The 22,815-nt window shown below is 49.1% G+C and overlaps 2 protein-coding genes across 2 annotated transcripts in view; one reads left to right on the top strand and one right to left on the bottom strand.

Moving 5' to 3' along the window:
* LOC102813759 (chromosome unknown open reading frame, human C18orf63) overlaps nucleotides 1–1,394 on the top strand; it is a 141,116-nt gene extending 139,722 nt beyond the window's left edge. Inside the window, exon 12 of the mRNA XM_006837589.1 lies at nucleotides 1,191–1,394. Within this exon, the coding sequence (XP_006837652.1) occupies nucleotides 1,191–1,394 (204 nt within the window). The remainder of the gene's footprint in view (nucleotides 1–1,190) is intronic.
* The window catches only part of FAM69C (family with sequence similarity 69, member C), a 22,279-nt gene continuing 854 nt past the window's right edge, over nucleotides 1,391–22,815 (bottom strand). The window contains exons 3-6 of the mRNA XM_006837590.1: nucleotides 22,663–22,814; nucleotides 9,111–9,770; nucleotides 5,024–5,188; nucleotides 1,391–1,606 (exon numbers count right to left, since the gene is read on the bottom strand). Of these exons, the coding sequence (XP_006837653.1) occupies nucleotides 1,391–1,606; nucleotides 5,024–5,188; nucleotides 9,111–9,770; nucleotides 22,663–22,814 (1,193 nt within the window). The remainder of the gene's footprint in view (nucleotides 1,607–5,023; nucleotides 5,189–9,110; nucleotides 9,771–22,662; nucleotide 22,815) is intronic.

Raw genomic sequence — 22,815 nt, forward strand, 5'->3', positions numbered from 1 at the left:
AAACTTTGCCTTTTTGGAATTTACAGTCTCGGCTTTTACGGAAGGTTTTTACGTTTATCTGTGGGTATCCAGGGCTCATGTATGGAATTACTAACCAGCAAAATTGAATAATCAGATAAGGGACATTTTGCTATGTCTGCTAGGTGGCTAAAGTCTGATCCTCAGAGCCTATGGTTTGGTCAGTCAGCAACGCTTGGGCCCACAGGGATTTGAACTCCTGACCAGGTCTGCACGGTCTGCATCAGATTCCCCCTTATTTATTATTTGTTTAAGGGCGCTGCCTGTCTTAGGTGGTCTGAATCAGAAAGGGGCTGTGGATTTCTGCTCTCTCGAACACCCGCTTCCCATCGCCCTCTCTGCTCCATAGATGCTGGCACAGCTCCTTCTCTTGCCTTCACTCTGTGCTCCATTTCTTCCCTTGTCATTTCGGAAGAGCACTGTTCGTTGCTTACTTACAAGCATCCACCATGTACTGAAGAGTGCTTAAGGTGTGTTCCCCAGAAATAAAGACCTCATGGGCCCCACACGTGTCGCCTCTTATGTCCCCTGCATTTTGTCACTAACACAGAGTCAGGTCTTTTCTGGGGAGCAGGACTTCAGGCCCGGGATGTGTCCCTGTTCCTACCTGAGGTCAAGGCCCCAGCTTAGTCCATGAGACCCACAGCTCTGTGCTCAGCCGACACACCATCCCTGCTCCAAGGACACCACATGGCATGGCGTGGTGAAGTGCTGGCTAAAAGCAGAAGCCATGAAATCGGTGGATTCCTTCCATTGAGAAAGCCTGCAAGCTGCCAGGACACAGACAAATGGCATTCCTTCAAGATGCAACGTTTTACTTTTATTGTATTACATTTCCAAAAGAAAGGAGACTTTTCTTTTGCAAGCTGGGAGGTTCTCCCAGAGGACAGACATGCTGAAAATCCACATTCCCCGCCCCAGCATATACCACACACTCCCCTGTGCACAAGGGGACACTCACTCGGGAGCACAGATCTCTCACTCACATCTGAGTGCACACACACTTTCTTAAATGTGGTGACAGAGACCAAGACAGCTGGGACACTCATTTGGATAACCATGTCCAAACAGTGGCCTCAGAGAAGAATCACACAGGCGTTAGGGTGGGTCTCTGACGAGAGCCTCCTGTGTGAAATCATCCTGCACCGCTTCTCCCTCCTTTCACCTTAAAGTGGGGACAGTCTTCAAGCAGAGCCCATCCGACCGACCGAGACAGGACAGGACCGAGAGACACTCACAGCTGGCCAGGTCGGAAGGAGTTGCACACTTCAAAAGATCCTAATGGCATCTTAGTCTCATCCTTAGGACAAATGCAGGAGACAGCCGCCCATGACCGCCTCCCAGAGGTGAGCACCGGGAAGGCCGGGGTGAGCTAGGGCTCCGTTGCCTGCATTTCCTGCACCAGGGCCTTCAACAGGCTCCGGAGCTTCCAGAAGACGCTGGGGGCTGCTCTGTGGGGAGGCGCGGGGTCCCCGGGATCTGCGCACTCCCGCACCACCTCCTGGAACTGCCGCTGCAGCTGGAAGGAGACCCCAGAGTCCTCCAGAGGTGAGGAAAACCAGTGGCGGAAGATCTTGTCACAGACGACCTGAGGGACAGAGCATGGGCAGGTGACCGACTCAGAAAACCATCCCTCCAAGCTCCCCGAGCTAGGGAGCAAGCGGCTTCCTTCCTGCAGTCCCTTGGTTTGTCTTTTGCTGCACTTCACTGTTTCTACGTGCGCCGGGAGTGACAGGGACAGCATTCTTCCCCTTGGTCAGCCATCCTGTTCCTCCCCATTAGCGTGAACTCAGTGCTGTGGGGTACAGCACCAGACCGTAAGGTCGGCGGTTCAAACTCACCTGTCGCTCCTCGGAAACCCTATACAGGGTCACTATGAGTCGGAACCAAATACAAGGCTCTTAACAACAACAACAGATAGTTCTCAGAAGGCACAATGCTCCAGGTAGACAGTCTGATTAGTGAATCTAAACTGTTGATTGATTTTAAGACTTCAAAGGAAGTTTAAGGTTTAAAGATGATTTCAGGGGTTCAGCCAGCCTCCAGGGAACCAGAATGGCTGGATTCCATGAGAATTTGGCATTCTATTAGTCATTTTTCCTCGTTTGATTGGCTTTCTTTTATAGAATCTTCGATCTAAATGTTCACGGTGACTATGCTTTTTCTCACACCCCAGTTTCGTAGGGAGCTGGTCTCAGAATCCTGGGTTCTAACTGTTCCTCGCCTCCTGGAACATAACCGGCCCAACACCAGGCACTGTGCTCAGCCAGGAAGGGAGTCGTGGATGGTGCAAATGCTTAACACACTCAGCTCTAACCAAAAGGTTGGCAGTTTGAGTCCCCCACAAGGTGTCTCAGAAGAAATTTGCTTCTGAAAACTCAAGCATTGAATTCCCTATGACACACTTCAAATCATTAAGAGTGTGAATTAACTTATTGCTAACTCCTTATTTAGAGAAGAGAAAGCTACCTGTGTGTGGGGGGGAACTCCCCTTCTAGTCTCACAGTGGACCAGGAAAGTGTGGGGGCACTCCAAAGAGGACTGAACAGTTTCTGAAGAGAACAAGGAACAGGGATCACAGGTAGGGACAGTAGAATCCCATTCTTTAATCCTTAAAATGGCCATAGTGACAAGGATAGCCCCCACTAGGTGGTACTGAGGGACAAGGGACACAATATGGAAGTTGGGTTATGACCATTAGCGACTCTATGAAGAAGGTACATTTGAGGGGAAGGAGTTTTGTTTATTTAGAGAAGCAGAAATAAAAAAACTAAGAAATGATTTCTTTGATTCAAATAAGGTCTGCAACTCAGTGATGCTGACAGTCTCATCAAAGTCCCAATATTCCCACGTTCTCTGTGTAGCCTCCGCCCTGTGGGGAGAACTGCTGGTGATGAATTGTGCTTTATTTAAATACACTGCACTTTCTGAACGACCCGTTGACAAAGGTATCCATTTCATAAGCTACTGTCTCATTGAAGACTAATAGCTTTGGCTTCAAGTTCCCAATGGATTCTTCTTCAAGACAAATGTTGGTATTTCTTTTCTGAGTAGGTAGCACATTTTCATACACAAAATTTAAAATTTCCTGAAGTCTCCACCTCACCCAACAACCAGCCCCATGCCCCACAATCAGTTTCCCAAGTGCCTTTTGGAGAGAGTCTGGGCACATGCAAGGCTGTTGTTGTTGTTGTTGAGTGCCATTGAATCGGTTCCAACTCACAGTGACCCTGAATAGGGTTTTCAAGGAGAGGCTGGTGGGTTTGAACTGACGACCTTGTGGTTGACAGTCCAGTGCTAATCCTACAGCACCACACCAGGAGTCCTACATATGCCTCCACACACATGGATTTTCTCTTTCTTTTCTTCTCCACAAACGGTAGTACAGAAGGCACACAGTTCCCAACTTCCATCTCGTCTAACCACACACAGCGACTTCAAAAAATTCATGAAAAAATAGAATCGACTTAATACCAGTGGGTTTGTTTTGTTTTGTTTGATTCAGTGAATGGTCAGGTTTCTAGCCTCTGCCCAAATCTTGATCACGTTAATATGTAGAGGAGTTTTACATCCATTCATAGGAACTCTTTATAGCCTCAGAGCACAGGCCCCTAGTCTTGGGTTGGTTCCTGAAGTGGACCCCTGAGGTAGAGGTTGAAGAGGGGGCTCTTGGGAACCACACCTCTACAGACATGAGGGAGAAGATGAACCTGATCCAGGAGAAGTGCTGGAGAGCGTGGCCCCTGAGTGGAACACAGTCCTAAGGAATCCCTGACGTGTCAACATGGGTGTACAATTTGCAGGTGTGACCAGTTTCTCGACTGGAATAGAGCAGGTCCTCGTCCAGTGTGCCTGGTGTCTTTAGAGACACAGATACACACGGAAGGATGGCCCTGGAGGACAGAGGCAGCCAGGGGCCACCAGAAGGGGGACTGCCATGGATTGGGCTGTATGTGCCCCAATAGTGTGCCAGCTTGGCTACACTGTGGACCTTAGTGTCTTGGCAGTTATGTGATGACCCCTCATGATTTGATCTGGTGTCATACACTAGTAAGAGGATTAAGGGTGGGAGGCAAACCCCTCAGTCCCATCACAGTCCTGACCCCCTGTAAGGGGAGTCTCCCTCAGGTGTGAACCACAGCAGACTTTACTTACAAGACATAAAGCGAGAGAAGTGAGCAGAGCTCAGAGAGACCTAACACCACCCATAAAGAAGACCTGGGAGTGTTGTGTGCCTTTTAGACCTGGGGCCCTGCACTATGAAGCTCCTAGGTCCAGAGGAAGATTGATGCCAAGACACATACGGGGCCTATGGAGGTTGAAAGGAGACAAAGGCCTTCAAGTGGTTGCTCTGAATTCAGACTGTCACCCTCCCACAGTGTGAGAGAATACATCTCTGGGGGTTACGTCGCCCTCCACCCGCTGGCCCTGTGGTATTTCTGCTAAAGCAGCATGAGAGAACTAAGACAGAGAGACAAGGATCTCGCCTAAAGGCTTCAGAGAGCTCATCATATGGGTTTGGACTCCCAGGTTCCAGAACTTCAAGACAACAAAATTCTGTTGTGATAATAGACAGACATCATCAGAGATAACTGTGGGTTCCATTCCAGACCACCACAATAAAGGGAGTCACGTGAACGTTGTTGGTTTCCCAGAGCATACAAAAGCCATGTTGACATTAGAGTGTCATCTGTGAAGTGAGCAACAGCATGATGACAGTCTGAAACACTGTGAGAATGACCAACATGGACACACAGACACAAAGTGAGCTCATGCTGTTGGAAAGATTGCGCCAACAGGCTTCCTGGACGCAGGGTTGCCACAACCTTCAATTTGTAAAACACACAGAACCTGCAAAACCTGTATATGCTCTGTGGTGCTTGCGTATGGTAGCCCTAAGAAATGAAGACATGGCCCTAGGGAACCGCTTGAGTCTAGAAGCTGTGACCACCACACTGTGACCACACACCCGCCCCAAGCCCAGTGCTGTGGCAGAGTCACTTACCTGCAGATTGCTATTGATTCGGTGGGCTCCACACTTGCGCAACCGCAAATCACATTTTGAATAACAGTCGAAGAAATTACAGTCTTCATCATCCGTGCAGTTTTGCTCCAGAATTTCCCTCATTTTAGGTTCGAAAAAGACCATGTCCACATCAATCACCACCACCTGTAATCAAACAACACATGGCTCCCAAGATGGCGCACGGGACTCGGTACAGCCTGACCCCACTCAGCTACTTCTGCGCCCATCACCGTAGCTGTTGTTGGCCAAATGGCAAGTGATTGATTATACAACTCTGCAAGATGTTTCGGTGTTCGGCTGCTAACCAAAAGGTTAGCGGTTCAAATCCATCCAGCAGCTCCAGGAAAGAAAAGACCTAGTTCTGATAGAGCAGCTCCACTCTGCCCTACTGGATAACATCGAGTCAGAATCGACTCGCTGGCACACACCAACACCACAACTCTGCTAGCTCAAAGGAAAGAACCGCACCAGGTCCTTTTGTTGTAAGTTTACTTTTCCCTACACACACAATGTCATTGATGATACTGACGAGCTTTGGCTGCCACTCTAGCCCAGGGCTTGGGAACTACATCATTTGCCATCTCTAAGGCCTGGCGGGACACCGTGGGCTAAGCACTGGACTGTAGAGTTGGTTTGAACTGAAAGGTTGGCAGTTCAGACTCACCAGTTGCTCCTCGGAAATCCCACACAGGGTTGCTATGAGTTGGAGTGACTTGATGACTCTTAACAACAACAGCAAGAACAAACAATCTCCGACATGTCCTGAAAGTGACTTCCCCTCCACACACCTTTATCTCTTTGGTCTTTGACCTTCAAGGAGCAGGATTACTCAAGTTGCGGGCTGTAGATCCTCTCCCTGCATCCACCCTCACCAATCCCTATAAATGTCAGTAGTAAAATGGGACTGTGCTCCCAGGACAGGACTGTGAGTGTGAACGTAAAATGAGGTCAGGTTGTGGTAACAGCCATCGGTTCTGACTCATGATGACCCTACTGGACAGAGGAGAAGGCCCCTCAGGATTTCTGAGACAGGAAGTCTTTACAGGAACAGATAGCCTCAGCTTACTCCCACAGAGGAGCTGGTGGATTTGACCTGCAGACCTGACCTCATGCTTAGTAGGCTAATGCTTAACCCACAGAGTCGCTGGGTCTCTTAGAGGGTCGCAGAGGTCTCCACTGATTACCTAGGGAAGGTAACGGGGGCGGGGATGGGGAACTCAGCGGAGTTGGGTCCTCAGGTCAGGCGTGTGATAATGTACGGCCTTTTTATTCCAACAGTGTGGAACACTCGATCCCACGTCAGCATGCCCTGGAATTTCAGGTCTATCTCCCTGGCTCCAGATCAAACAGACGTCAACAACTGAAAAATAGAATCATCTATAAATTATGCAGATTTTTTTTCTCCACCACCTGGATAAAATTTAAAAATTAAAAGAGATGAGCTCAACCCACGAAAACCTGGAGTTGGCCCAAATCTTGCCGTTTGTAGCTTTGAGGGATTACAGAGCTGTTAGGAAGGCTGTGTTAGATGGGGTCTGTGGTATCCCACAAGCCCTCACAGGCCAGTATCCCAGCAGGCCCTCCTCCTCCGCCCTTCCCAGCATCACAGAAAGGGGTCTTTGTCTGTGCTCACACCCTCCCAGCTCTACACACCATTGGGAGGCAAACGCACAGGGGCTTGTCTGTTTTTCATTCCAGATCGATGCTGAGAGACACAGAAGCTTCCTGGAGGGAGTTCAGTAAAGCACAACAGGAGGAAACCAAACACCCACTGCTGTCCAGTCACAGTGACCCTATAGGACCGAGCACAGCTGCCCCAGAGCGTTTCTGAGGATGTGAATCTTTACCGAATCAGATGGCCACATCTTTCTCCCACAGAGCTGCTGGTAGGTTTGAACCATCAACCTTTCAGTTAACAGTCCAATGCTTGGCCCACTGCACCACCAGGGGAAAATAGGCTATGTAAAAATACGTGGTTAAGTCTGAAAATCAAGAAGCTAGAATGAAAATAGGGAACCCTTGTACTGAAGGGCTTTATCTAATTACTGTTTCCGGCACAGCAAGCAGAACTGAGCATTTCAATCCATCTTTCTTATCTTGTGATTAGGCCAAAATAAATAGGCAATCTTGTAATTTACCCTGGCAGTACACTCAAGAGGAACGAGGGGTATGCTATGCTAATGAGTCTGCAGCCTTTTATAATTTATTGCTGTGGCTGAAAGACTCTTCTTTGGATAGTCTCTGGCAATTTCCCCAGACCCCCTGGTGGACTTTGGCTCCGTGTGACTTGTCACACCTATTTCTGATGGTTTTCTTCCCATCTCCCTGGAACAGCCAAGATCTATGATATACTTTTCAGTGTAGGACGTGGAATGGAGCACATGTGTTGGAAGTCTAAGCCTAAGGACCTGAGATAAGAACCTTCCAGAACAAAAACGTGCATAACCGTCTCAGACTCTCTGTGTAAGGCTGCCTAACCTACTCTATCTTCTGCATACTCCATCCTGGGATCAGAAAAGAAAGACCCAGGAGAATTCATCTGTCCTCCATGGAAAAAGGAGGCCCTAGAACAAGAGGAAAGAGGACTGACTAAACCCAGCCGGTCACCTGGAGAATGTACCCAAGCCCAAACCCACTGTCCATGAGTGGATTCTGACTCACAGCGACCCTATCTGGGGTTTCCCAGACAGCCCCATCTTTCTCCTGAGACACAATGCTTGCAAATGAACTTGGAAACGGCATTGTTTCATGACCCCAAACTGTTGCCAGCTAGTACTCTGGAAACCCCTGCTCGGCGTGCATATGCCCAACGCATGTCTGTATCTAGGGCAGCCAGGGCCAGGGTGGTGGGACAACACAAGAGACCACTATGACGATGGCCTGACCAGAGAGGGCTTTGCATGGACGCAAGTTTCGTTTTCTAGACCAAAGGCCTAAGACACCCAGGTGGGCAGTGAACGTTGCCTGCCTTCTGCTCCCCATGTTTTGTAATCGTGGTTCCCATGGTGTCAGACTTGTCCCATCACCATGTCCCCTGAGGTGACTCTGGCATCATTATTCTCTTCTTCTCTAAGTCTGAGCAGCATTCGGGTGCCCAGAACGCCAAGCCTGTCATCTGACAGGGAAGGAGAGGCCTGTTGTATAATAAAACACTGAGTCCCTGTTCCCTGGTGATGCAGATCGTGCAAAGGCTCCTAACCAACGGGGTAGGTTCATCCAGCAGTGCTGTGAAAGAAAGACTTGGCAATCCACTTTCAAAGATCACAGCCAAGAACCCCCACTCCCCCCCTACCCCGAGCAGTCTATTCTGTAACATACGAGGTCGCCCTAAGTCAGAATCCACTGGACAGCAATAGATTTGGTTTCCGTGTTTGGAACAGGGCCGATGGTTAAGGCACTAAGCTGCTAACTGAAAGGTTCACTGTTCGTGTCCATCCAGCAGTGCCTCAGAAGAATGGCTTGGAAACTTGCTTCCAAAGCATCAGCCAATGGAATACAGTTCGGCTTTGACACACAGGGTCGCCATGAGTTGGAATCGACTTAGGCAGCTAGCTTGTTATTTTATTTTTTAAAAGTGTCTCTCTTGCTGTTATTGTTCCTCCATCTGCTTCACCCAAGAATGGGGAGCAGATGTTCACCCTTCTCCTGCAGGTGACAACTCCATGACAGCATCTTGGGGGAGGGGAGACAGGTGGTTCCCAGCGGGAAGTACCAACGTTCTGCCTGGCCCTCTAGAAATATCACGCACAGAATAGACACAAACCAGAGACCCTCTCCAGGAAAAAACGTGTTGAGAGGAGGTGCGTGTTTGCGTAACTCCAGGCGGTCTGAGCAGAGACCCCCAAGTGGCGGAAGTCCTCAGCCGCACGGTAGAAACGTGGCCCCTGAGGATGGCTTTCTGAGCTTTAATCCAAGTCCCTTCTACTCCGCGCAGGGGAAGGCGGGTGTGTTCCCTCAGTCTGTTCATCCGCACCCCTAAGGAAAGCGGTGGGTAGATGCGGTGGTCTGGGTATGTCACCAGAGCCACCCCCAGTCCCAAAGCGTCACCCTCCCGGCCGGGCCTCACCGTGAAGTCGCTCCGGATGGCGAAGTTCTCGGGCTTGATGTCGCAGAGGTGCAGGCGGTGGGCGAAGTCCTGCTCGAAGTGCTGCACCATGTCCAGGAAGCTGAGCGCGATGCTGCCCACGGCCGCCGCCTGGCCCCCGCGCGCCCGCGCCGCCTCGCCCAGCGGGAAGAGTGCGTGCAGGTGCGGGCTGCCGGCGGCCAGCAGCTCCACGGCGTAGAAGTGGCCACAGGAACCCAGTACGGGCGGCACGTGGCGGCTCAGCCCGCGCAGCAGGCTCAGGGACAGGAACTCTTCCTGCTGCAACAGAGCCCACAGACTGGCCACGTGCTCGCGCCAGCCGGGGCCCCGCGGGCCCAGCCACAGCAGCCCCAGACTGCCGTTGGCCAGCGGCAGACCCAGCGTGCTCTGGACCTCGCCGGCCACCAGCAGCAGGAGCTCGGCCTCAGGGACGCCCTGGCCCTCATCCAGCAGGCCCAGGGGCTGGAAGCTGGAGAAGGCCTCCTTCTTGGACTTGAGGATGACCTGCCGGCCCCGCCAGTCGGCCTGCAGGACCTTCTTGCCTCGTTCATAGTACAGGCAGCGCTGGTACACCAGCTGACCCGCCACACACAGGTCTTCGCACAGGTCCCCCATGAGCACGCCGCCCAAGTAGTCCCGGCACTGCAAAAAGGGAAGAATTGGTCACAACATGGGACAAGCTCAGCCCCTGCCCTCCGGAGGCCGACAGTGTCCTGAGGTGGTGCACACTCCACCATTAACCTAAAGGTTGGAGGGTTGAATCTAGCCCGTGGTGAGGCCTAAGAAAGGGCTGGCGATGACAGCTCTGTACAATGACAGCTCAGAAACCTTACAGAGTAGTTCTTCTCTGTGACACAGGCATTAGCAATTAGAAACCATATCCTAGAAGAGGGGAGGCTGGAAACACCTCTTCTTCCATCTCCATGTGAGTCAATCAAAGGACTGGGCTAGACAGGGTGTTATAGACTGACTTGTGTCCCCCCAAATATGTGTCAACTTGGCTGGGTCTTGAGTCTCAGTGATCTGACAGTATGTAATGATGTCATGTGGCCATGATGTGATGATTCCCCGGATGTGATAAACCAATGAGAGGCTGACAGGTGTGTTGCAGTACCCTTAGTCCCACCACAGCCCTGATCCCTTGCAATGTCTTTTCCTTTACAAAGATTAAAAAAAGAAAGAGAAAACTACTACCACCCAGAAATAAAAGAGCCCCCGGGTAGAGGGCATGATTTGGACCTGGGGCCCCTGCGTGGTGAAGCTCCTAGATCCGGGGAACGGTTGATTGATGCCAAAATGTGTGGAGGTCTTCAAGGAATGCTGCATCAACATCTGCTGAACGGAGACAAGAACCTTTCCCCATAGCTGGTACGCTGGATTTGGACTGTGAGGGACAACCCTAGTGTGGTGCTATACGATAACCCGTAGAGTGGGAACCACAAAATTGGCAGTTCAGTCTCACCAGCTGCTCCTGGAAGCCCTACACAGGAGTCGGAACCGACTAGATGGCACACAGCTATCTCTGAGAGAATAAATTTCTGTTTGTTTAAGCCATCAGCTGTGGTAGTTCAGTTAAAGCAGAACCATAGAACTAAGACACAGTGTAAGCACTAACTAGTAAATCAGTGAAGTGCACAAATTACAGATGGCTCACCGCATCTTCAATCGGGTTTTGATGAGTCACGATCATAGCTCTATTAGCTGACTGGGCTGCCTTTGATATGTGAAAAACATGTGAAGCTGTTCACTGCAGATTAGCAAGCACAATCAAGCCTGTGCTTACCTTGCATGTTAGGTGCTTCCTCCCTGTCAGGAATTGTAGATCTGAAGAGGCTCTGATTGTTCAGGAAGGTAGTAAGGGGTGGGGAGAGAGACACATACCAGCCAGGTCTAGAAGCAGAATCTTTGAATTGAAAAGATGTGCACGTGTTCACTACAGATTAATAAATAAACTCAAGTAAGCATGTGCTTACCTTACATATTGGATAATCCAACACTGGGCTGGGTCAGTGTTTCCCAACACTGGAGAGTGTTAATCCATCCCATGCAGGGGCATTGGGTCAGAAACAAACGGGTCAGGCCACTGGTTGGGGGTGCCCAGAGACACCTCAGTGCAGTCAGGGGCCATCCCAGTAATTCTTGATAGCGTAGTGGTTACGAATCGGGCTATGAACCGCAAGGTCAGCAGTTCAAAACTACCAGCTGCTCTGCGGGAGAAAGATGAGGCGTTCCGCTCCCGTAAAGATTAACAGCCTCGGAAACCTGTGCAGGGTGGCTATGAGTCGGAACCGACTCCACGGCACATAACAACAACAAAAATTGTTAAAACAGGAAATGTTACCTTCTGGAAGGCCTCCACCCACTCGCCTTCCTACCTGACAGTGTGCCCGTCTAGGGTGGCTCGCAGGCTGTTGTGCTGCTGGTATTTCAAATACTAGCAGGGTCACCCTTGGCAGACAGGGCTCAGCCGAGTTTACAGACTAACACAGACTAAGGAAACAGGCTTGCCAATCTGCTTCCGAAAATTAGCCAGTGAAAATCCTATGGGTCACAATGGCGTATTGTCCAATCTGGTGTTGGACATTGTCAGGAAAGACCAAATGCTGGAGAAGGACATCATGTTTGGCAAACTGTACGGTCAGCAAAGATGAAGGAAGCCTTCAATGAGAGGTGCACAGACACAGTGGCATTTACAATGGCCTCAGAGACAGCAACTGTCTCAAAGATGGGACCAGACACCGATTCTTTCTGTTGCACATTGGGCCACCGTGAGCCCACGGCTCCAACAGCAAGATTATAAACTGCTCTTTAAACTTCAAAAATGTACCTTTACTGCAATGATATGTAAATCCCAAAAGCTCTGGAAACTAAACTCATTTGCCAGCAAAGTCTCCCTAACCTCAAGAGGTGTCAAAACCCTACCTGAGAAGACAGGGGGTTATTTATAGACCTTCTGCATTGTGGTCCGCATGCATTTGCATACATTTTCCTGCAGAATCATTAATGTGCTTGATTGCAGACGCTGCCCAAGACCCTGCTGACAGGGTTACAATATCTAAGGCAGACACACAGGTTTAAGTCTTCTCAGATTTAAGATTTGGAATTCCAAAGCACACCTGACCCCAAGGTGTCCCTTAGGGACTATGGACCTGTATAGACTATAGGCTAAGGGTCTGAGTAAGGTGCCCTACTGGTTACGTGTGCGGCTACTAACAGAAAGGTCCTGGTTGGAGTCCATCAATCAGCTGCCCTGTGGGAGAAAGAGCTGATGATCTACGTCCATCAAGATTCCAGCCTAGGAAAGCCTGTGGGGCAGTTCCACTCCATCACATGGGGTTGTTAGGAGTTGGAATCTATTAGATGGACAGCCAGCAACAGCAACAATGATGTTTAACAGCTTTCAGTAAGAAAGACCGGGTGATCTGCTCTGTGAAGACTGTTGTTACTGTTAAGTGCATTGAGTCGACTCCAACTCATAGAGACCTATATAGGGTTTCCAAGGCTTTGAACCGTTACCTTGCAGTTAGTAGTCCAGTGCTTTTCCTACAGTGCCACACCAGGACTTGGCCATAAATATTGTAGCTGAGGAAGCCCTGTGGGACTGTTCTGCTTGGTCACATGGGGTCGCTACAAGTCTGACTCCACTCAGTGACGCCAGCAGCAGTAATGGGTTAAAGCACTCGTTGCCAAACAGCTTAAGAAGAGACGCTCTCTGCTCCTTAAGTCAGGATGCAGGTTTCAGGGTCTCCAGGTGGTATTGCAACAACGGGCTGCAAGACCAAGCCCATGTCAACCCCTCCGACCCCAGGTTTACTGGGGAGGGGGTCTCTGGCAAGCCATTTGACTCTGGCTGCTCTTGCTCTTTGTACAGCAGACTGGATGGTGGGGCAGTCTACAATGATGGATGCAATTGCCGCCTCGCCTCTGCAGATACAAAGTCATGAACTCGATCCGAGAGCTGGTGAATGCCACCCTGTACTCTTGAGGCTGGCTTTGTCTTTGGTAGCCAACGCCCGTAATGAAGCTGTATCAGTACACACCCACACAGCCTTTCAATACACTTAAAGTTGTGTTACACATAGTGTGTCCATCTGGGATTTTAATTTAACTAGTTTAGGTCAAGCATCTTTTATTTTTAATCCTGGGACCTCTTTCCAAGGTTTGGGACCATTGTGTGAGCTTTGAAAGGATCAGGAAGGGCCCTTGGGGTCAATTGTTCTCTTTGCTTCTAATTGCTTCCACATCTTCCCTTGTAAGCAAACAGGCAGCTGGTCCAGGCTCCTCTGGCTCCCAAGTTATCTTGGGGGATAAGGTGAGGATCCGAGGGTAAGTGGTTGATTCTGCCAGGAAGTAAGAGGATACAAAAGCCAGAAATAATATGGGGTGTTGGGTTTATTTGCTGCGTTGTTAGGTTTTTCTTTCTGCATTTACAGTTTGTATTTTACAGACTCACAGACCTTTATAATAAACCTGATAAGAAATTCAGTATTTCTTAGTTTCTTTATCAAGCCAAAAGCCCAGTATGATATCTAAAACAGTTTGATGCAATTCCAGACACTTTTTTTTTTTTGCAGTGTTAGCATATTGTAGCTTTAAAAAAAGCGCATATATATGAAGTACAGGCAGAACTGAAGCGAAAGGGAAGCAAGGTGTAAAACCTGGGTGTGATGGGCAGAGGTGATCCTGGACCAGAGCTTCGGAAGGTTCTGGATCTGGGAGAGGAACACAGGGAGTCCTGCCTCACTGCGCTGGGGGAAGGGATGGAGAGCAGGTGAAAGGTAAGACATGCTGTGCCTGACCACACTGCCTCCCACTTTGTCCCTGGGCAGAGGTGTGTTGTTGGTGTTAAATGCCATAGAGTCAATTCCTACTCATAGCATAAGGTTTCTGAGGAGCTGCTGGTGGGTTTGATCTGCCAACCTTTTGGTTCGTAACCAGTGCCGATTAGGTATCAATGATAACAACCCCACCCTCACTCTTTTCACCTGGACCTGGGCTATGATCACCACTTGCTACGGGCCCCAAGCCGGATCCAGTCACCAGAACTGGGACAACCACCCCTGAGTGGGTTCTGGACTTCAGCCACTCTTCCAAACAGACCAACCAAACCAATTACCATCCCATCAATTCCAACTCATGGCGACCCTGTGGGTTTCAGAGAACTGCTCTCCGTAAAATCTTCCACAGCTGATTTGGTAGAAGTAGATTGTCAGATCTATTTTCTGAGGCACCACTGGGTAACTTAGAACTGAAGTTGGACCTCCTAAAAGTTAATTATTTATGCTTCTCAAAGACTTTACCAAAACAGTGGAAAGGGAACCTATGGACAATCACAAACCTCAAGGATCTAATCACTAAACTATACGGAAAACTTCAACACCTCAATAACAAAAAGACAAACAATCCAATCAACAATTAGGCAAGGGACATGAACAGACACTTCACCAAACAGGACGTTCAGTGGCCAACAAACACATGAAGAGATGCTCTTGATCATCAGTCATCCAAAAAACACGAATCAAAACTACAATGAGATACCAGCTCGCCCCAGCAAAAACTGGGGCTGACCAAAGAACTAGAAAACAACAAAGACCGGCCAGGCTGTGGGGTTACTATAGCTCTTGGACACTGCTGGTGGCACTGGACAACGGTACAACTACAGAAAGTGGCATGTATTTCCCCTAAGAGCTGTAAATGGAAATACCACCTGACCCAGGAATCCCTCTACTTGGAATATATCCTAAAGAAATAAGTCACCACACCAACCAAAATATGCACACCCATGTTCATTGTGCCAGTATTCACAATGGTAAAACATATAGGTTTCTGATGCCATCGATGGAGATGACATATAGGTTTCCCTGCTGTCTATCCCACAGTAGATTGTCCCATGAACCAAACAGTATAAATCAAAGAAGCAACTACCACTAAAACACATGAGGAAAAAAGTTTGAGTGCTCCCAGTCCCCTCAAAATCACCTACCAAATCATACCAAATAACACATAAAACCTAATACAATTATTACCATGAGGCTTCAAAACACTTTGGGGGGAAAATCATTATCTTTCAATTCCATTTTTCCACAAACTCTTTGAAGCTCCCCTCCTATAGTGCTCAAAGACACAGTTCAAAGCTACGTTCACTCAATGCTGAGCCTCTAAGTGCAATTCCCAGAGAAAGAGTTTGGTGATGCTCAGGGAGCAAGCAGCCTCTTTGTTGGGCTGCCCCAAAACAAACGATGACTGTTTCATTTTTCATAAACATAAAATTTTTCTGGATTTCCCTTGGTTAGCGAAAGCAGATACTACTACGGGTCTTTTCATAAAAGCAAAATGGCGTAAAGCAAACTCTCAAGAAGTAGAAGATACCTCTACCTGGGTCACAGAGTCTTGTGACTATCAAAGGCTACAGGTGTGAATTACCTGCCCTGCTCTGCCCTGTCCTGCCCAGTGCCAGGCTGCAGTGTTGCTGTTTGAATCCATTGTTGCAGCTTCTGCTGTGTCCATCCATCTTGTTGATGGTCTTCCTCTTTTACCACTGCACTTTAGGAAGTATGATGTCCTTCTTCAGGAACTGGTTCCTCCTGATAACATGTCCAAAGCATGTAAGACAACGTCTAAGGAGCATTCTGGTTGTACTGCCTCCAAACGGTCTTGGTAAATCCTTGTCCCGCTCCGCCCTCTGCAGCCCTGGTTACTAGGAACACTTCTTCCTGGAGGAGATGCAGCTGAGTGCAATTTTGAGAGACATCTTAGAAGTGAAGGTCCCTGGCAACAAGAGGGAGGGCAGTGTGGTGACAGGCTCACCCAGGCAAAGCCCAGCACCTAAAAGGAGCAGGCAAGCTCAGAGGACCAGGAATAGTGCAGAGGGCAGAGAGCCATCAAGCAATGCCTTTTGTGCCACAGGTAGGCATAGAGGGCAAGAAGAGTCATGAGGTGACCAGCCCTGTTCCAGGCCAGCCAGCAACCATTGGTGAGGTCATAGGCTACCTTCATTGTCATGGAAGAGAATTCACATTAAATCAGCATCACTACTAAAACTGACATATGAAAGTTGCTGTTTCTTTGCAACCATCCTCTAGGACCAAGTATGTTTGGCTTGCCACTTAGTACCTTTCTTATTTAGAAGGTAAAAGGTGCTCACTGTGCCTACTGTGGCCCCTCTGGAACTGTAGACTGGGCTCTCTGGTAGCCCCATGGTTAAAGTGCCCAGCTATTAGCGGATAGGTATGCAGTTCAGATCTACCACCCACTCCACAGGACAAAGATGTGGCCGCCTGCTCCAGTAAAGGTTGGCAGCTTGGCAAACCCTGAAGGGCAGGCTTTGGGTTTTGGATTGATTAAAAAAACAAACATGTCTCGTTGGCCATATTTATAAATATAATATAATAGTCCTTTAGATTGCAATAAAATAAAAAGTCAACACTGTAGTTTATTTATTTACTGGTAGTGTAGTGGTTACGAATAGGGCTGCGAATTGCAAGGTCAGCAGTTTGAAACTACCAGCTGCTCCGTGGAAGAAAGATGAGGCTTTCTGCTCCCATAAAGATTTACAGCCTCGGAAACTCTGTTCAGGGTCGCTATGGGTCAGAACCGACTCAATGGCACTTAACAACAACAACAACAAAGTGGAGAAAGGCTTCATTGAAATGAAGTAACCTGATCTATAATTGGCACTCAGCTGCTAACCTCAAATGCTAGGCATCTCCAACCTCGCAGTTGCTCTGAGATCTAGAAGCTACGGCAGCTCGCTTCTATAAAGATTTTCAACCTGAGAAACCCTATGGAGGGCAGTGACCATACTCTTTCCTACAGGGTCACTGTGATCAGAATCGGCCTGATGGCAGTGGGTAAGAATGGCCCTCAGATTACCAGGGCGAAGGTGAATTTGCAAGATCCTTACAGATGCCTGAGAAAGATTCAACTCAGCATTTTAAAAATATTGATTTTCAAGTACAAGCTGCTGAGTTTGAAACCCACAACTCCTCATGTTAGAGACCATCATGAAATTGCTTCATTAGAAAGAGGCTCTGTTGAAGTAGTCTTGCTGTGGTTTGTCATTCTTTAGTTCTGTAAGAGGAACGCATTCATTTCAACTTCACTGTTTTAATCTTGCATCAGACTCTTCTCAGCATATGGGGACACCTCAACAGCCAGACTAAAGACAGGTACATCCGTGTGCCCAAAGGTGTGCACATATCAATCCATAAGGACCCACATTGAAAATAAACTGAAAACAAATAGAAAACCCCAGGTAATAAAATCTTCCTGCTGCGGTTAGCACTGCATGGTTTTGAAAGTAACGTGGATCTGTGGTTTTCATGAACACGAGCTCGTGGTACGCACAGATCAGCCTCATCAACCAGCACTCGTTCTTGCCAGGAGTGAGCACTTTTTGCTTGCTGTTTCGTCTTCTCCCAGGTTTGTGTTCTGGTTCATGATTCTCAAGCACAAAGTTTGTCCACTCTGGTCCAGGAAACTGTTGACAGGGTCTCAAGGTCAGGCCTAAGGACTGTGGTTCCTTGGTTTTTGTTCTGAGGAACCGTTAAGTTCCTCAAGGCATGAAGCACATTTGTATTTCATGGTGGTAGTCCTTCCTCGGAGTCCTGGTGTGGCGCTGTGGGTTAATGTGTCAGACTGCAAAGTCATTTGAACTGCAAGGTCGGTGGTTCAAGCTCAACAGTTGCTCCCTGGAAACCCTATACAGGGTTGCTATGGGTCAGAACCAACTGGATGGCACTTAACAATAACAACAGTCCTTCCACGGGCTGCTGGGTGGCACAGAATCTCACAGTAACCAGCCACTCTGCCAGGCAACTCGTTGTGGTCCCGGAACAGCTGTCAAGGGTGCATAGGAGGAGCTCGGGGAACACTCAGGGAAACAATCATCGTCTTTGGGTATGTGCCCTGCATGCTGAGTCCTCTTGGGGCCTCAGCAGTTTCTTTCCCCACAAAGAATGTCAAGCCTGCCGTGTGACACAGAATCTCTAATGTTCTGTTGTTAAGTGCTATCAAGTCTATTCCAATTCAAAGTGACCCTGTATAGGGTTTACAAGGCTATAAGTCTTTGCATTAGCTGAAAGCCTCATCTTTCTCCTGTGGAACAACTGGTAGGTTCGAACATTGTGGTTCGCAGTCCAATGCTTATTCTAAAAAGTCACCCAACTCCCTCCCTTCTGTGGACAACTACATCCTGGTGTGGTGCTGTAGGATAAGCATTGGGCTGCAAGGTCGGTTTGAACCTCAGGGTTGGCGGTTCAAACTCACCAGTTGCTCCATAAGAGAAAGATGAGGCTTTCAGCTCATGCAAAGATTTACAGCCTTGTTAAGTCTCAGCGAGTCGTTTCCCACTCATAGCAACCCTGTGTAGGATCTCTGAGGAGTCACTGGTGGGTTTGAACCACCAGCCTCATGGTGAGCCATCCAGTGATTACCCTAGAGCACCACACTAGGATGCTAACCCCAAAGTTGGCCATTCCAATGCTCCAGTTGCTTGACAGCATAAAAGATGCCAACCCACCCACCACTTCTGGTGCACTGGTTCTAACTCATAGTGACCGTATACAGAGCAGAATCGAACTGCTCCACAGGGCTTTCTAAGGCTGAAAATCTTTACTGCCTCATCTTTTGTCCCCATCAATCTGCTGATGGGTTTAAACTGCTAAACTTTCGGTTACCAATCCAGTGTTAACCCACTGTGCCACCAGAGGGGAGGTCCTAGGGGACAGTTTTAGCCTATTCCCTATAGGGTTGCTGTGAGTTGGAATCCACTGCACACAACAACCACAACTAAAAGAGAGTTTAGGTCTTTCTAATAACATAGACAGCTGTTCCGCAGGAGAAAAATGAAGCTGTCTGCTCCGTAAACATTTACAGCCTGGGAAACCCTATAAAGTGTGGTTATGAGCTGTAATTGACTCAAAGGCAGTGGGTTAGTGTGGGGGGGGGGAGGGGTTGACACACATGGCAACCCCATGTGTGTCAGAGTAGAACTGTGTGCTACAGGGTTTAGTGACTGAATTTTTGGAAGCAGATGACCACGCCTTTCTTCTGGGTGGACTTGTGCTTCCAAAGTTTCCGTAAGTAACCCAAGCATCTTAGCCATTTGCACCTCCCACGGACTCTGACATAGACACCTGTCCATAGGGCTCTTTGGAGATGCTGCGAGAATGAGACTTAATTGGGGGGTGGTAGACTGAGCTGTCCCTTGGGGTTGTCATAACTGATTGTCCTGGGGAAAGTCGCTTCCATCTGTCTGCACGGGTTTACATTCAGGAGCCACTGTCCTGACTGTGTAAGCTCGGGCTCTCTGGGACTCAGTATCCCCCTCTGTAAAGGGGGACAATAAAAGCACATGTGAGGGGATGCAATGAAATGATAGGAGGGACATCCCTAAGCACACTACCTGATCCTATGTGTGTGTGTGAGTTCTGCCCACGGCACTAGAAGTCCTCCGTGAACATCCATGCCCAGCAGCCTGGCCCAGTCTTACAATATCAGTCCCGGGATTGTGGGGCTCCAGACACCTGCAGCCAAGTCCCAGAGAGCTTGTAAATTTCCTGATCCCAGTGTGTGCTCTGTCCAGAAAACTCGAGCTTGAAGTCCCAGGGACCCTGCCTAGTCAGCTCCACAGGTCCTCCTTGGTGTGTCTCCAGGGGCAGCATAGTGTTTCTGGCTCACACCAAGTGAAAGCTAATGAGGGCTTGGGGGCCCCTCAGGAGACTAGCAGCCACTTCTATTAGCAGGACAAAGGCCGGCAGAATGAACAGAAAACGGCAGACAGAGGCACGATTCAGCCTGGCTTGGAGCACAGTGCCAACCTGTTTGGGGCTGCAGCCCCTAGACTCACTGGGCAAGCCAGGCCTTGCTAAGCAGAGCTGGTTCACAGGACCTGGGATGCACTACTGATCTGGCCATGCTGGCAGGAGAGATGGGCAGAGAAGCACTGCACAGGTGGGACAGGTGAGAGTTACAGCTCAGCTCACCTGAGACAGCAACTATCACCTTTGAGGAAGCCAGACACAGCCTTTAAATGGTGTTTTCTGTGATCAAGAGGACTTAGGACCTTCAGAGGCAGAGCAACTCTCTCCAGCTTTAGGGATGGTGAACCAGGAATCCTGGTGTGGACTGCTAACCGCAAGGTCAGTGGTTCAAACCAGCTGCTCCTTGAAAACCCTATACAGGGTTGCTACGAGTCAGAACTAACTGGACACACTTCACAGCTACAGGCCCAATATGGCTGCCATTGAAGGGCTTCAATGTCCACAGAGTTCCCGAAAGCTGTGAGCAGCAATTACTTCAGTAATATGTTAAACAAAAAACAAACTCACTGCGTGTAGTCAATTCTGACGCACAGCAATGCAGCAGGACAGGGCAGAATGTCTATAGGGTTTCCAGGGCTGCAATTTTTACCAGAACCAAGTGTCACGTCTGTCTCCCTTGGAGCAGCTGGTGGGTTCGAACCAACATCTTTTTGATTAGCAGCTAAGTTCTTAGCCACTGCACCACCAGGGCTCCTTCGATTACATATTAGGCCTTTCCCACTTGCTGTTGTTAAGTGCCATCAAGTCAATTCCAATAGCAACTCTGTATACTGTACTATACAGTGTCTAGGGTTTCCAAGGAGTGGCTAATGGGTTTGAACCGCCACCTTACATTTGAAATCAACCTTCCGGTCCAGCGCTTATCCTACAGCATCACACAACTTAACCAGAGGTAAAGAAATGAACCAACGTATTGGCTTTGTATTTTCATCTAAAATTGTATTATATTATTTTTTGTAAATAAGAACACCTTCCTGGAAAACTATCCATTTTTGTTTACTATAATTAGTTAATCCAAACCAAAAACCAAACCCATGACTCGTATCAACCCTGGAGGACAGAGCAGAACGACCCCATAGAGTTTTTGAGGTGGTAAATCTTTGTAGAAGCAGACTGCCAACTCTTGCTTGGAGGGACTGATGGGTTCCGACTGCCAACCTTTTAGTTGGCAACTGAACATTGTAACAACTGTGCTACCAAGTTGGTGGGTTTTTTTTTTTTTGTTTTGTTTTTTAAAAACAGCCCGCTGATAGCCAGCAGATTCCAGATTCATTCAGACCCAATGCCACCAGAGCTCCTCCATCAATTCCCCAAAAACAAAGAAAAAAATCATTGAGCAGCGTTTTTAAATGGGTTCCTGAGAAAAGCTGTGAACTCTTAACAACTTTACTAAAACCTTTTAGTCCAACCCAGTGAAGAGTCCTACCAAGAGAAGCAATGAGAACTACTGGATTCATAATTCCCTGTGTTAGATTGTTAGGGAACATTACTTGTTTTAGCTTGCACACTTCACTCACTACTGGTTTCATTTTTCCAGACTCACTTTTAAAAGAAGAACATTATTTGTTTAAAGACTTTTTGGTCCCTTGTTCTGAAACCCTACCATCTTGAAATACCACCCATATGGAGGGAATTGGACAGCAAATATCACATATGTTTCTTGAAGATTTCTTAAAATAGATGACTTTGCAAATCAATTGCTTATACGGTCACTGTTTTAGGAGGTGAGCTATCACTTAAATCTACTTAACCTAAGGTGTTGCTCTGGTCACCTTTCTTGGAAGCGGTTTTAGGGATTCTTGCATGTATTCAACGGTCTTGGTGTGACGCTGTAGGACAAGCAATGGACTGCTAACCATAAGGTCGGCAGTTCAAGCCCACCAGCTGCTCCTTGGAAACCCTATACTGGGTCACTATAAGAGTCGGAACCAACTGGGCTGCGCTTAACAACAGCAAATGTATTCAAGTCTTGGATGTGCGTAATCTTCTGAGCCAAACTTGCAGACTACGGAACTACTGATGTTTGGGATCAATTAGGGATGGAGACACGTTTTGGCCACTGAGGACCAGTCCCTGCTACACTCCACAGTGCCAAGGCATCCCTTTTCTCCTAGTTGTGCACCTGGCTCTGGGTCTTGCAGGAAGACTCGCCGTAAGAGGCGTAGCGCACCCACTCCTGCCCAAGGACGGCGACTGTGGAGCTCTAGACAGGGCGTGGGGGCGCGAGGGACCCTCCCCGCTGTTCTGCTGCGGGCTCAGCGAGGTTGGAGGGACACCACAGCCCGGGCTGGCATCACAGAACCAATGGGTCAGTGGGCCCGGGGACTGGAGAGGAGCGGAGGTGTGGTCCCCATCCCGGCTGCCCCCTACAGGACGCAGGGACCCGGTCGCTTAGAACTCCGCACCCGCAAAGTTTCCATCAGTGGGTGATGGGTGCAGTTGGGCAGGAAAACTGTTTGGGCACAAAGAACCAATATCAGCGAAATGGAGAGAGACAGCCAGCGTACCCACAGGGGACAGCGGGCGTACCCACAGGAGACGCCCGGGAAGGTTCCGGTTCAGGAGAGCCTGGCGTGAGAGTCCCCGATCCACGCACAGTTAGGGCTCACCCGGGGACGCGGGGCCGGTGGGCTCCAGCAGGGTTCGAGGTTGGGAGTGGGGGGGGGGGTGGCGACCCCGGGGACTCCGCAGTAGCGGCAACGGGAACCTACCAGCGCGGCCAGGATTTGCCGGCTCCTCTGGTCGCTGCAGCGCTCAGGGAGGCCGGGCGGGCGCGCGTGGAGTAGAAACGCGGCCGCCAGCACCCAGCCCGCGGTCCAAGCGACGGCTGCCAGCAGCGCGCGGCGCCCGCAGCGCGCCCGGCC

The sequence above is a fragment of the Chrysochloris asiatica genome, unplaced genomic scaffold, assembly GCF_000296735.1.
Source record: "Chrysochloris asiatica unplaced genomic scaffold, ChrAsi1.0 scaffold00021, whole genome shotgun sequence".
Lineage (NCBI taxonomy): Eukaryota > Metazoa > Chordata > Mammalia > Afrosoricida > Chrysochloridae > Chrysochloris > Chrysochloris asiatica.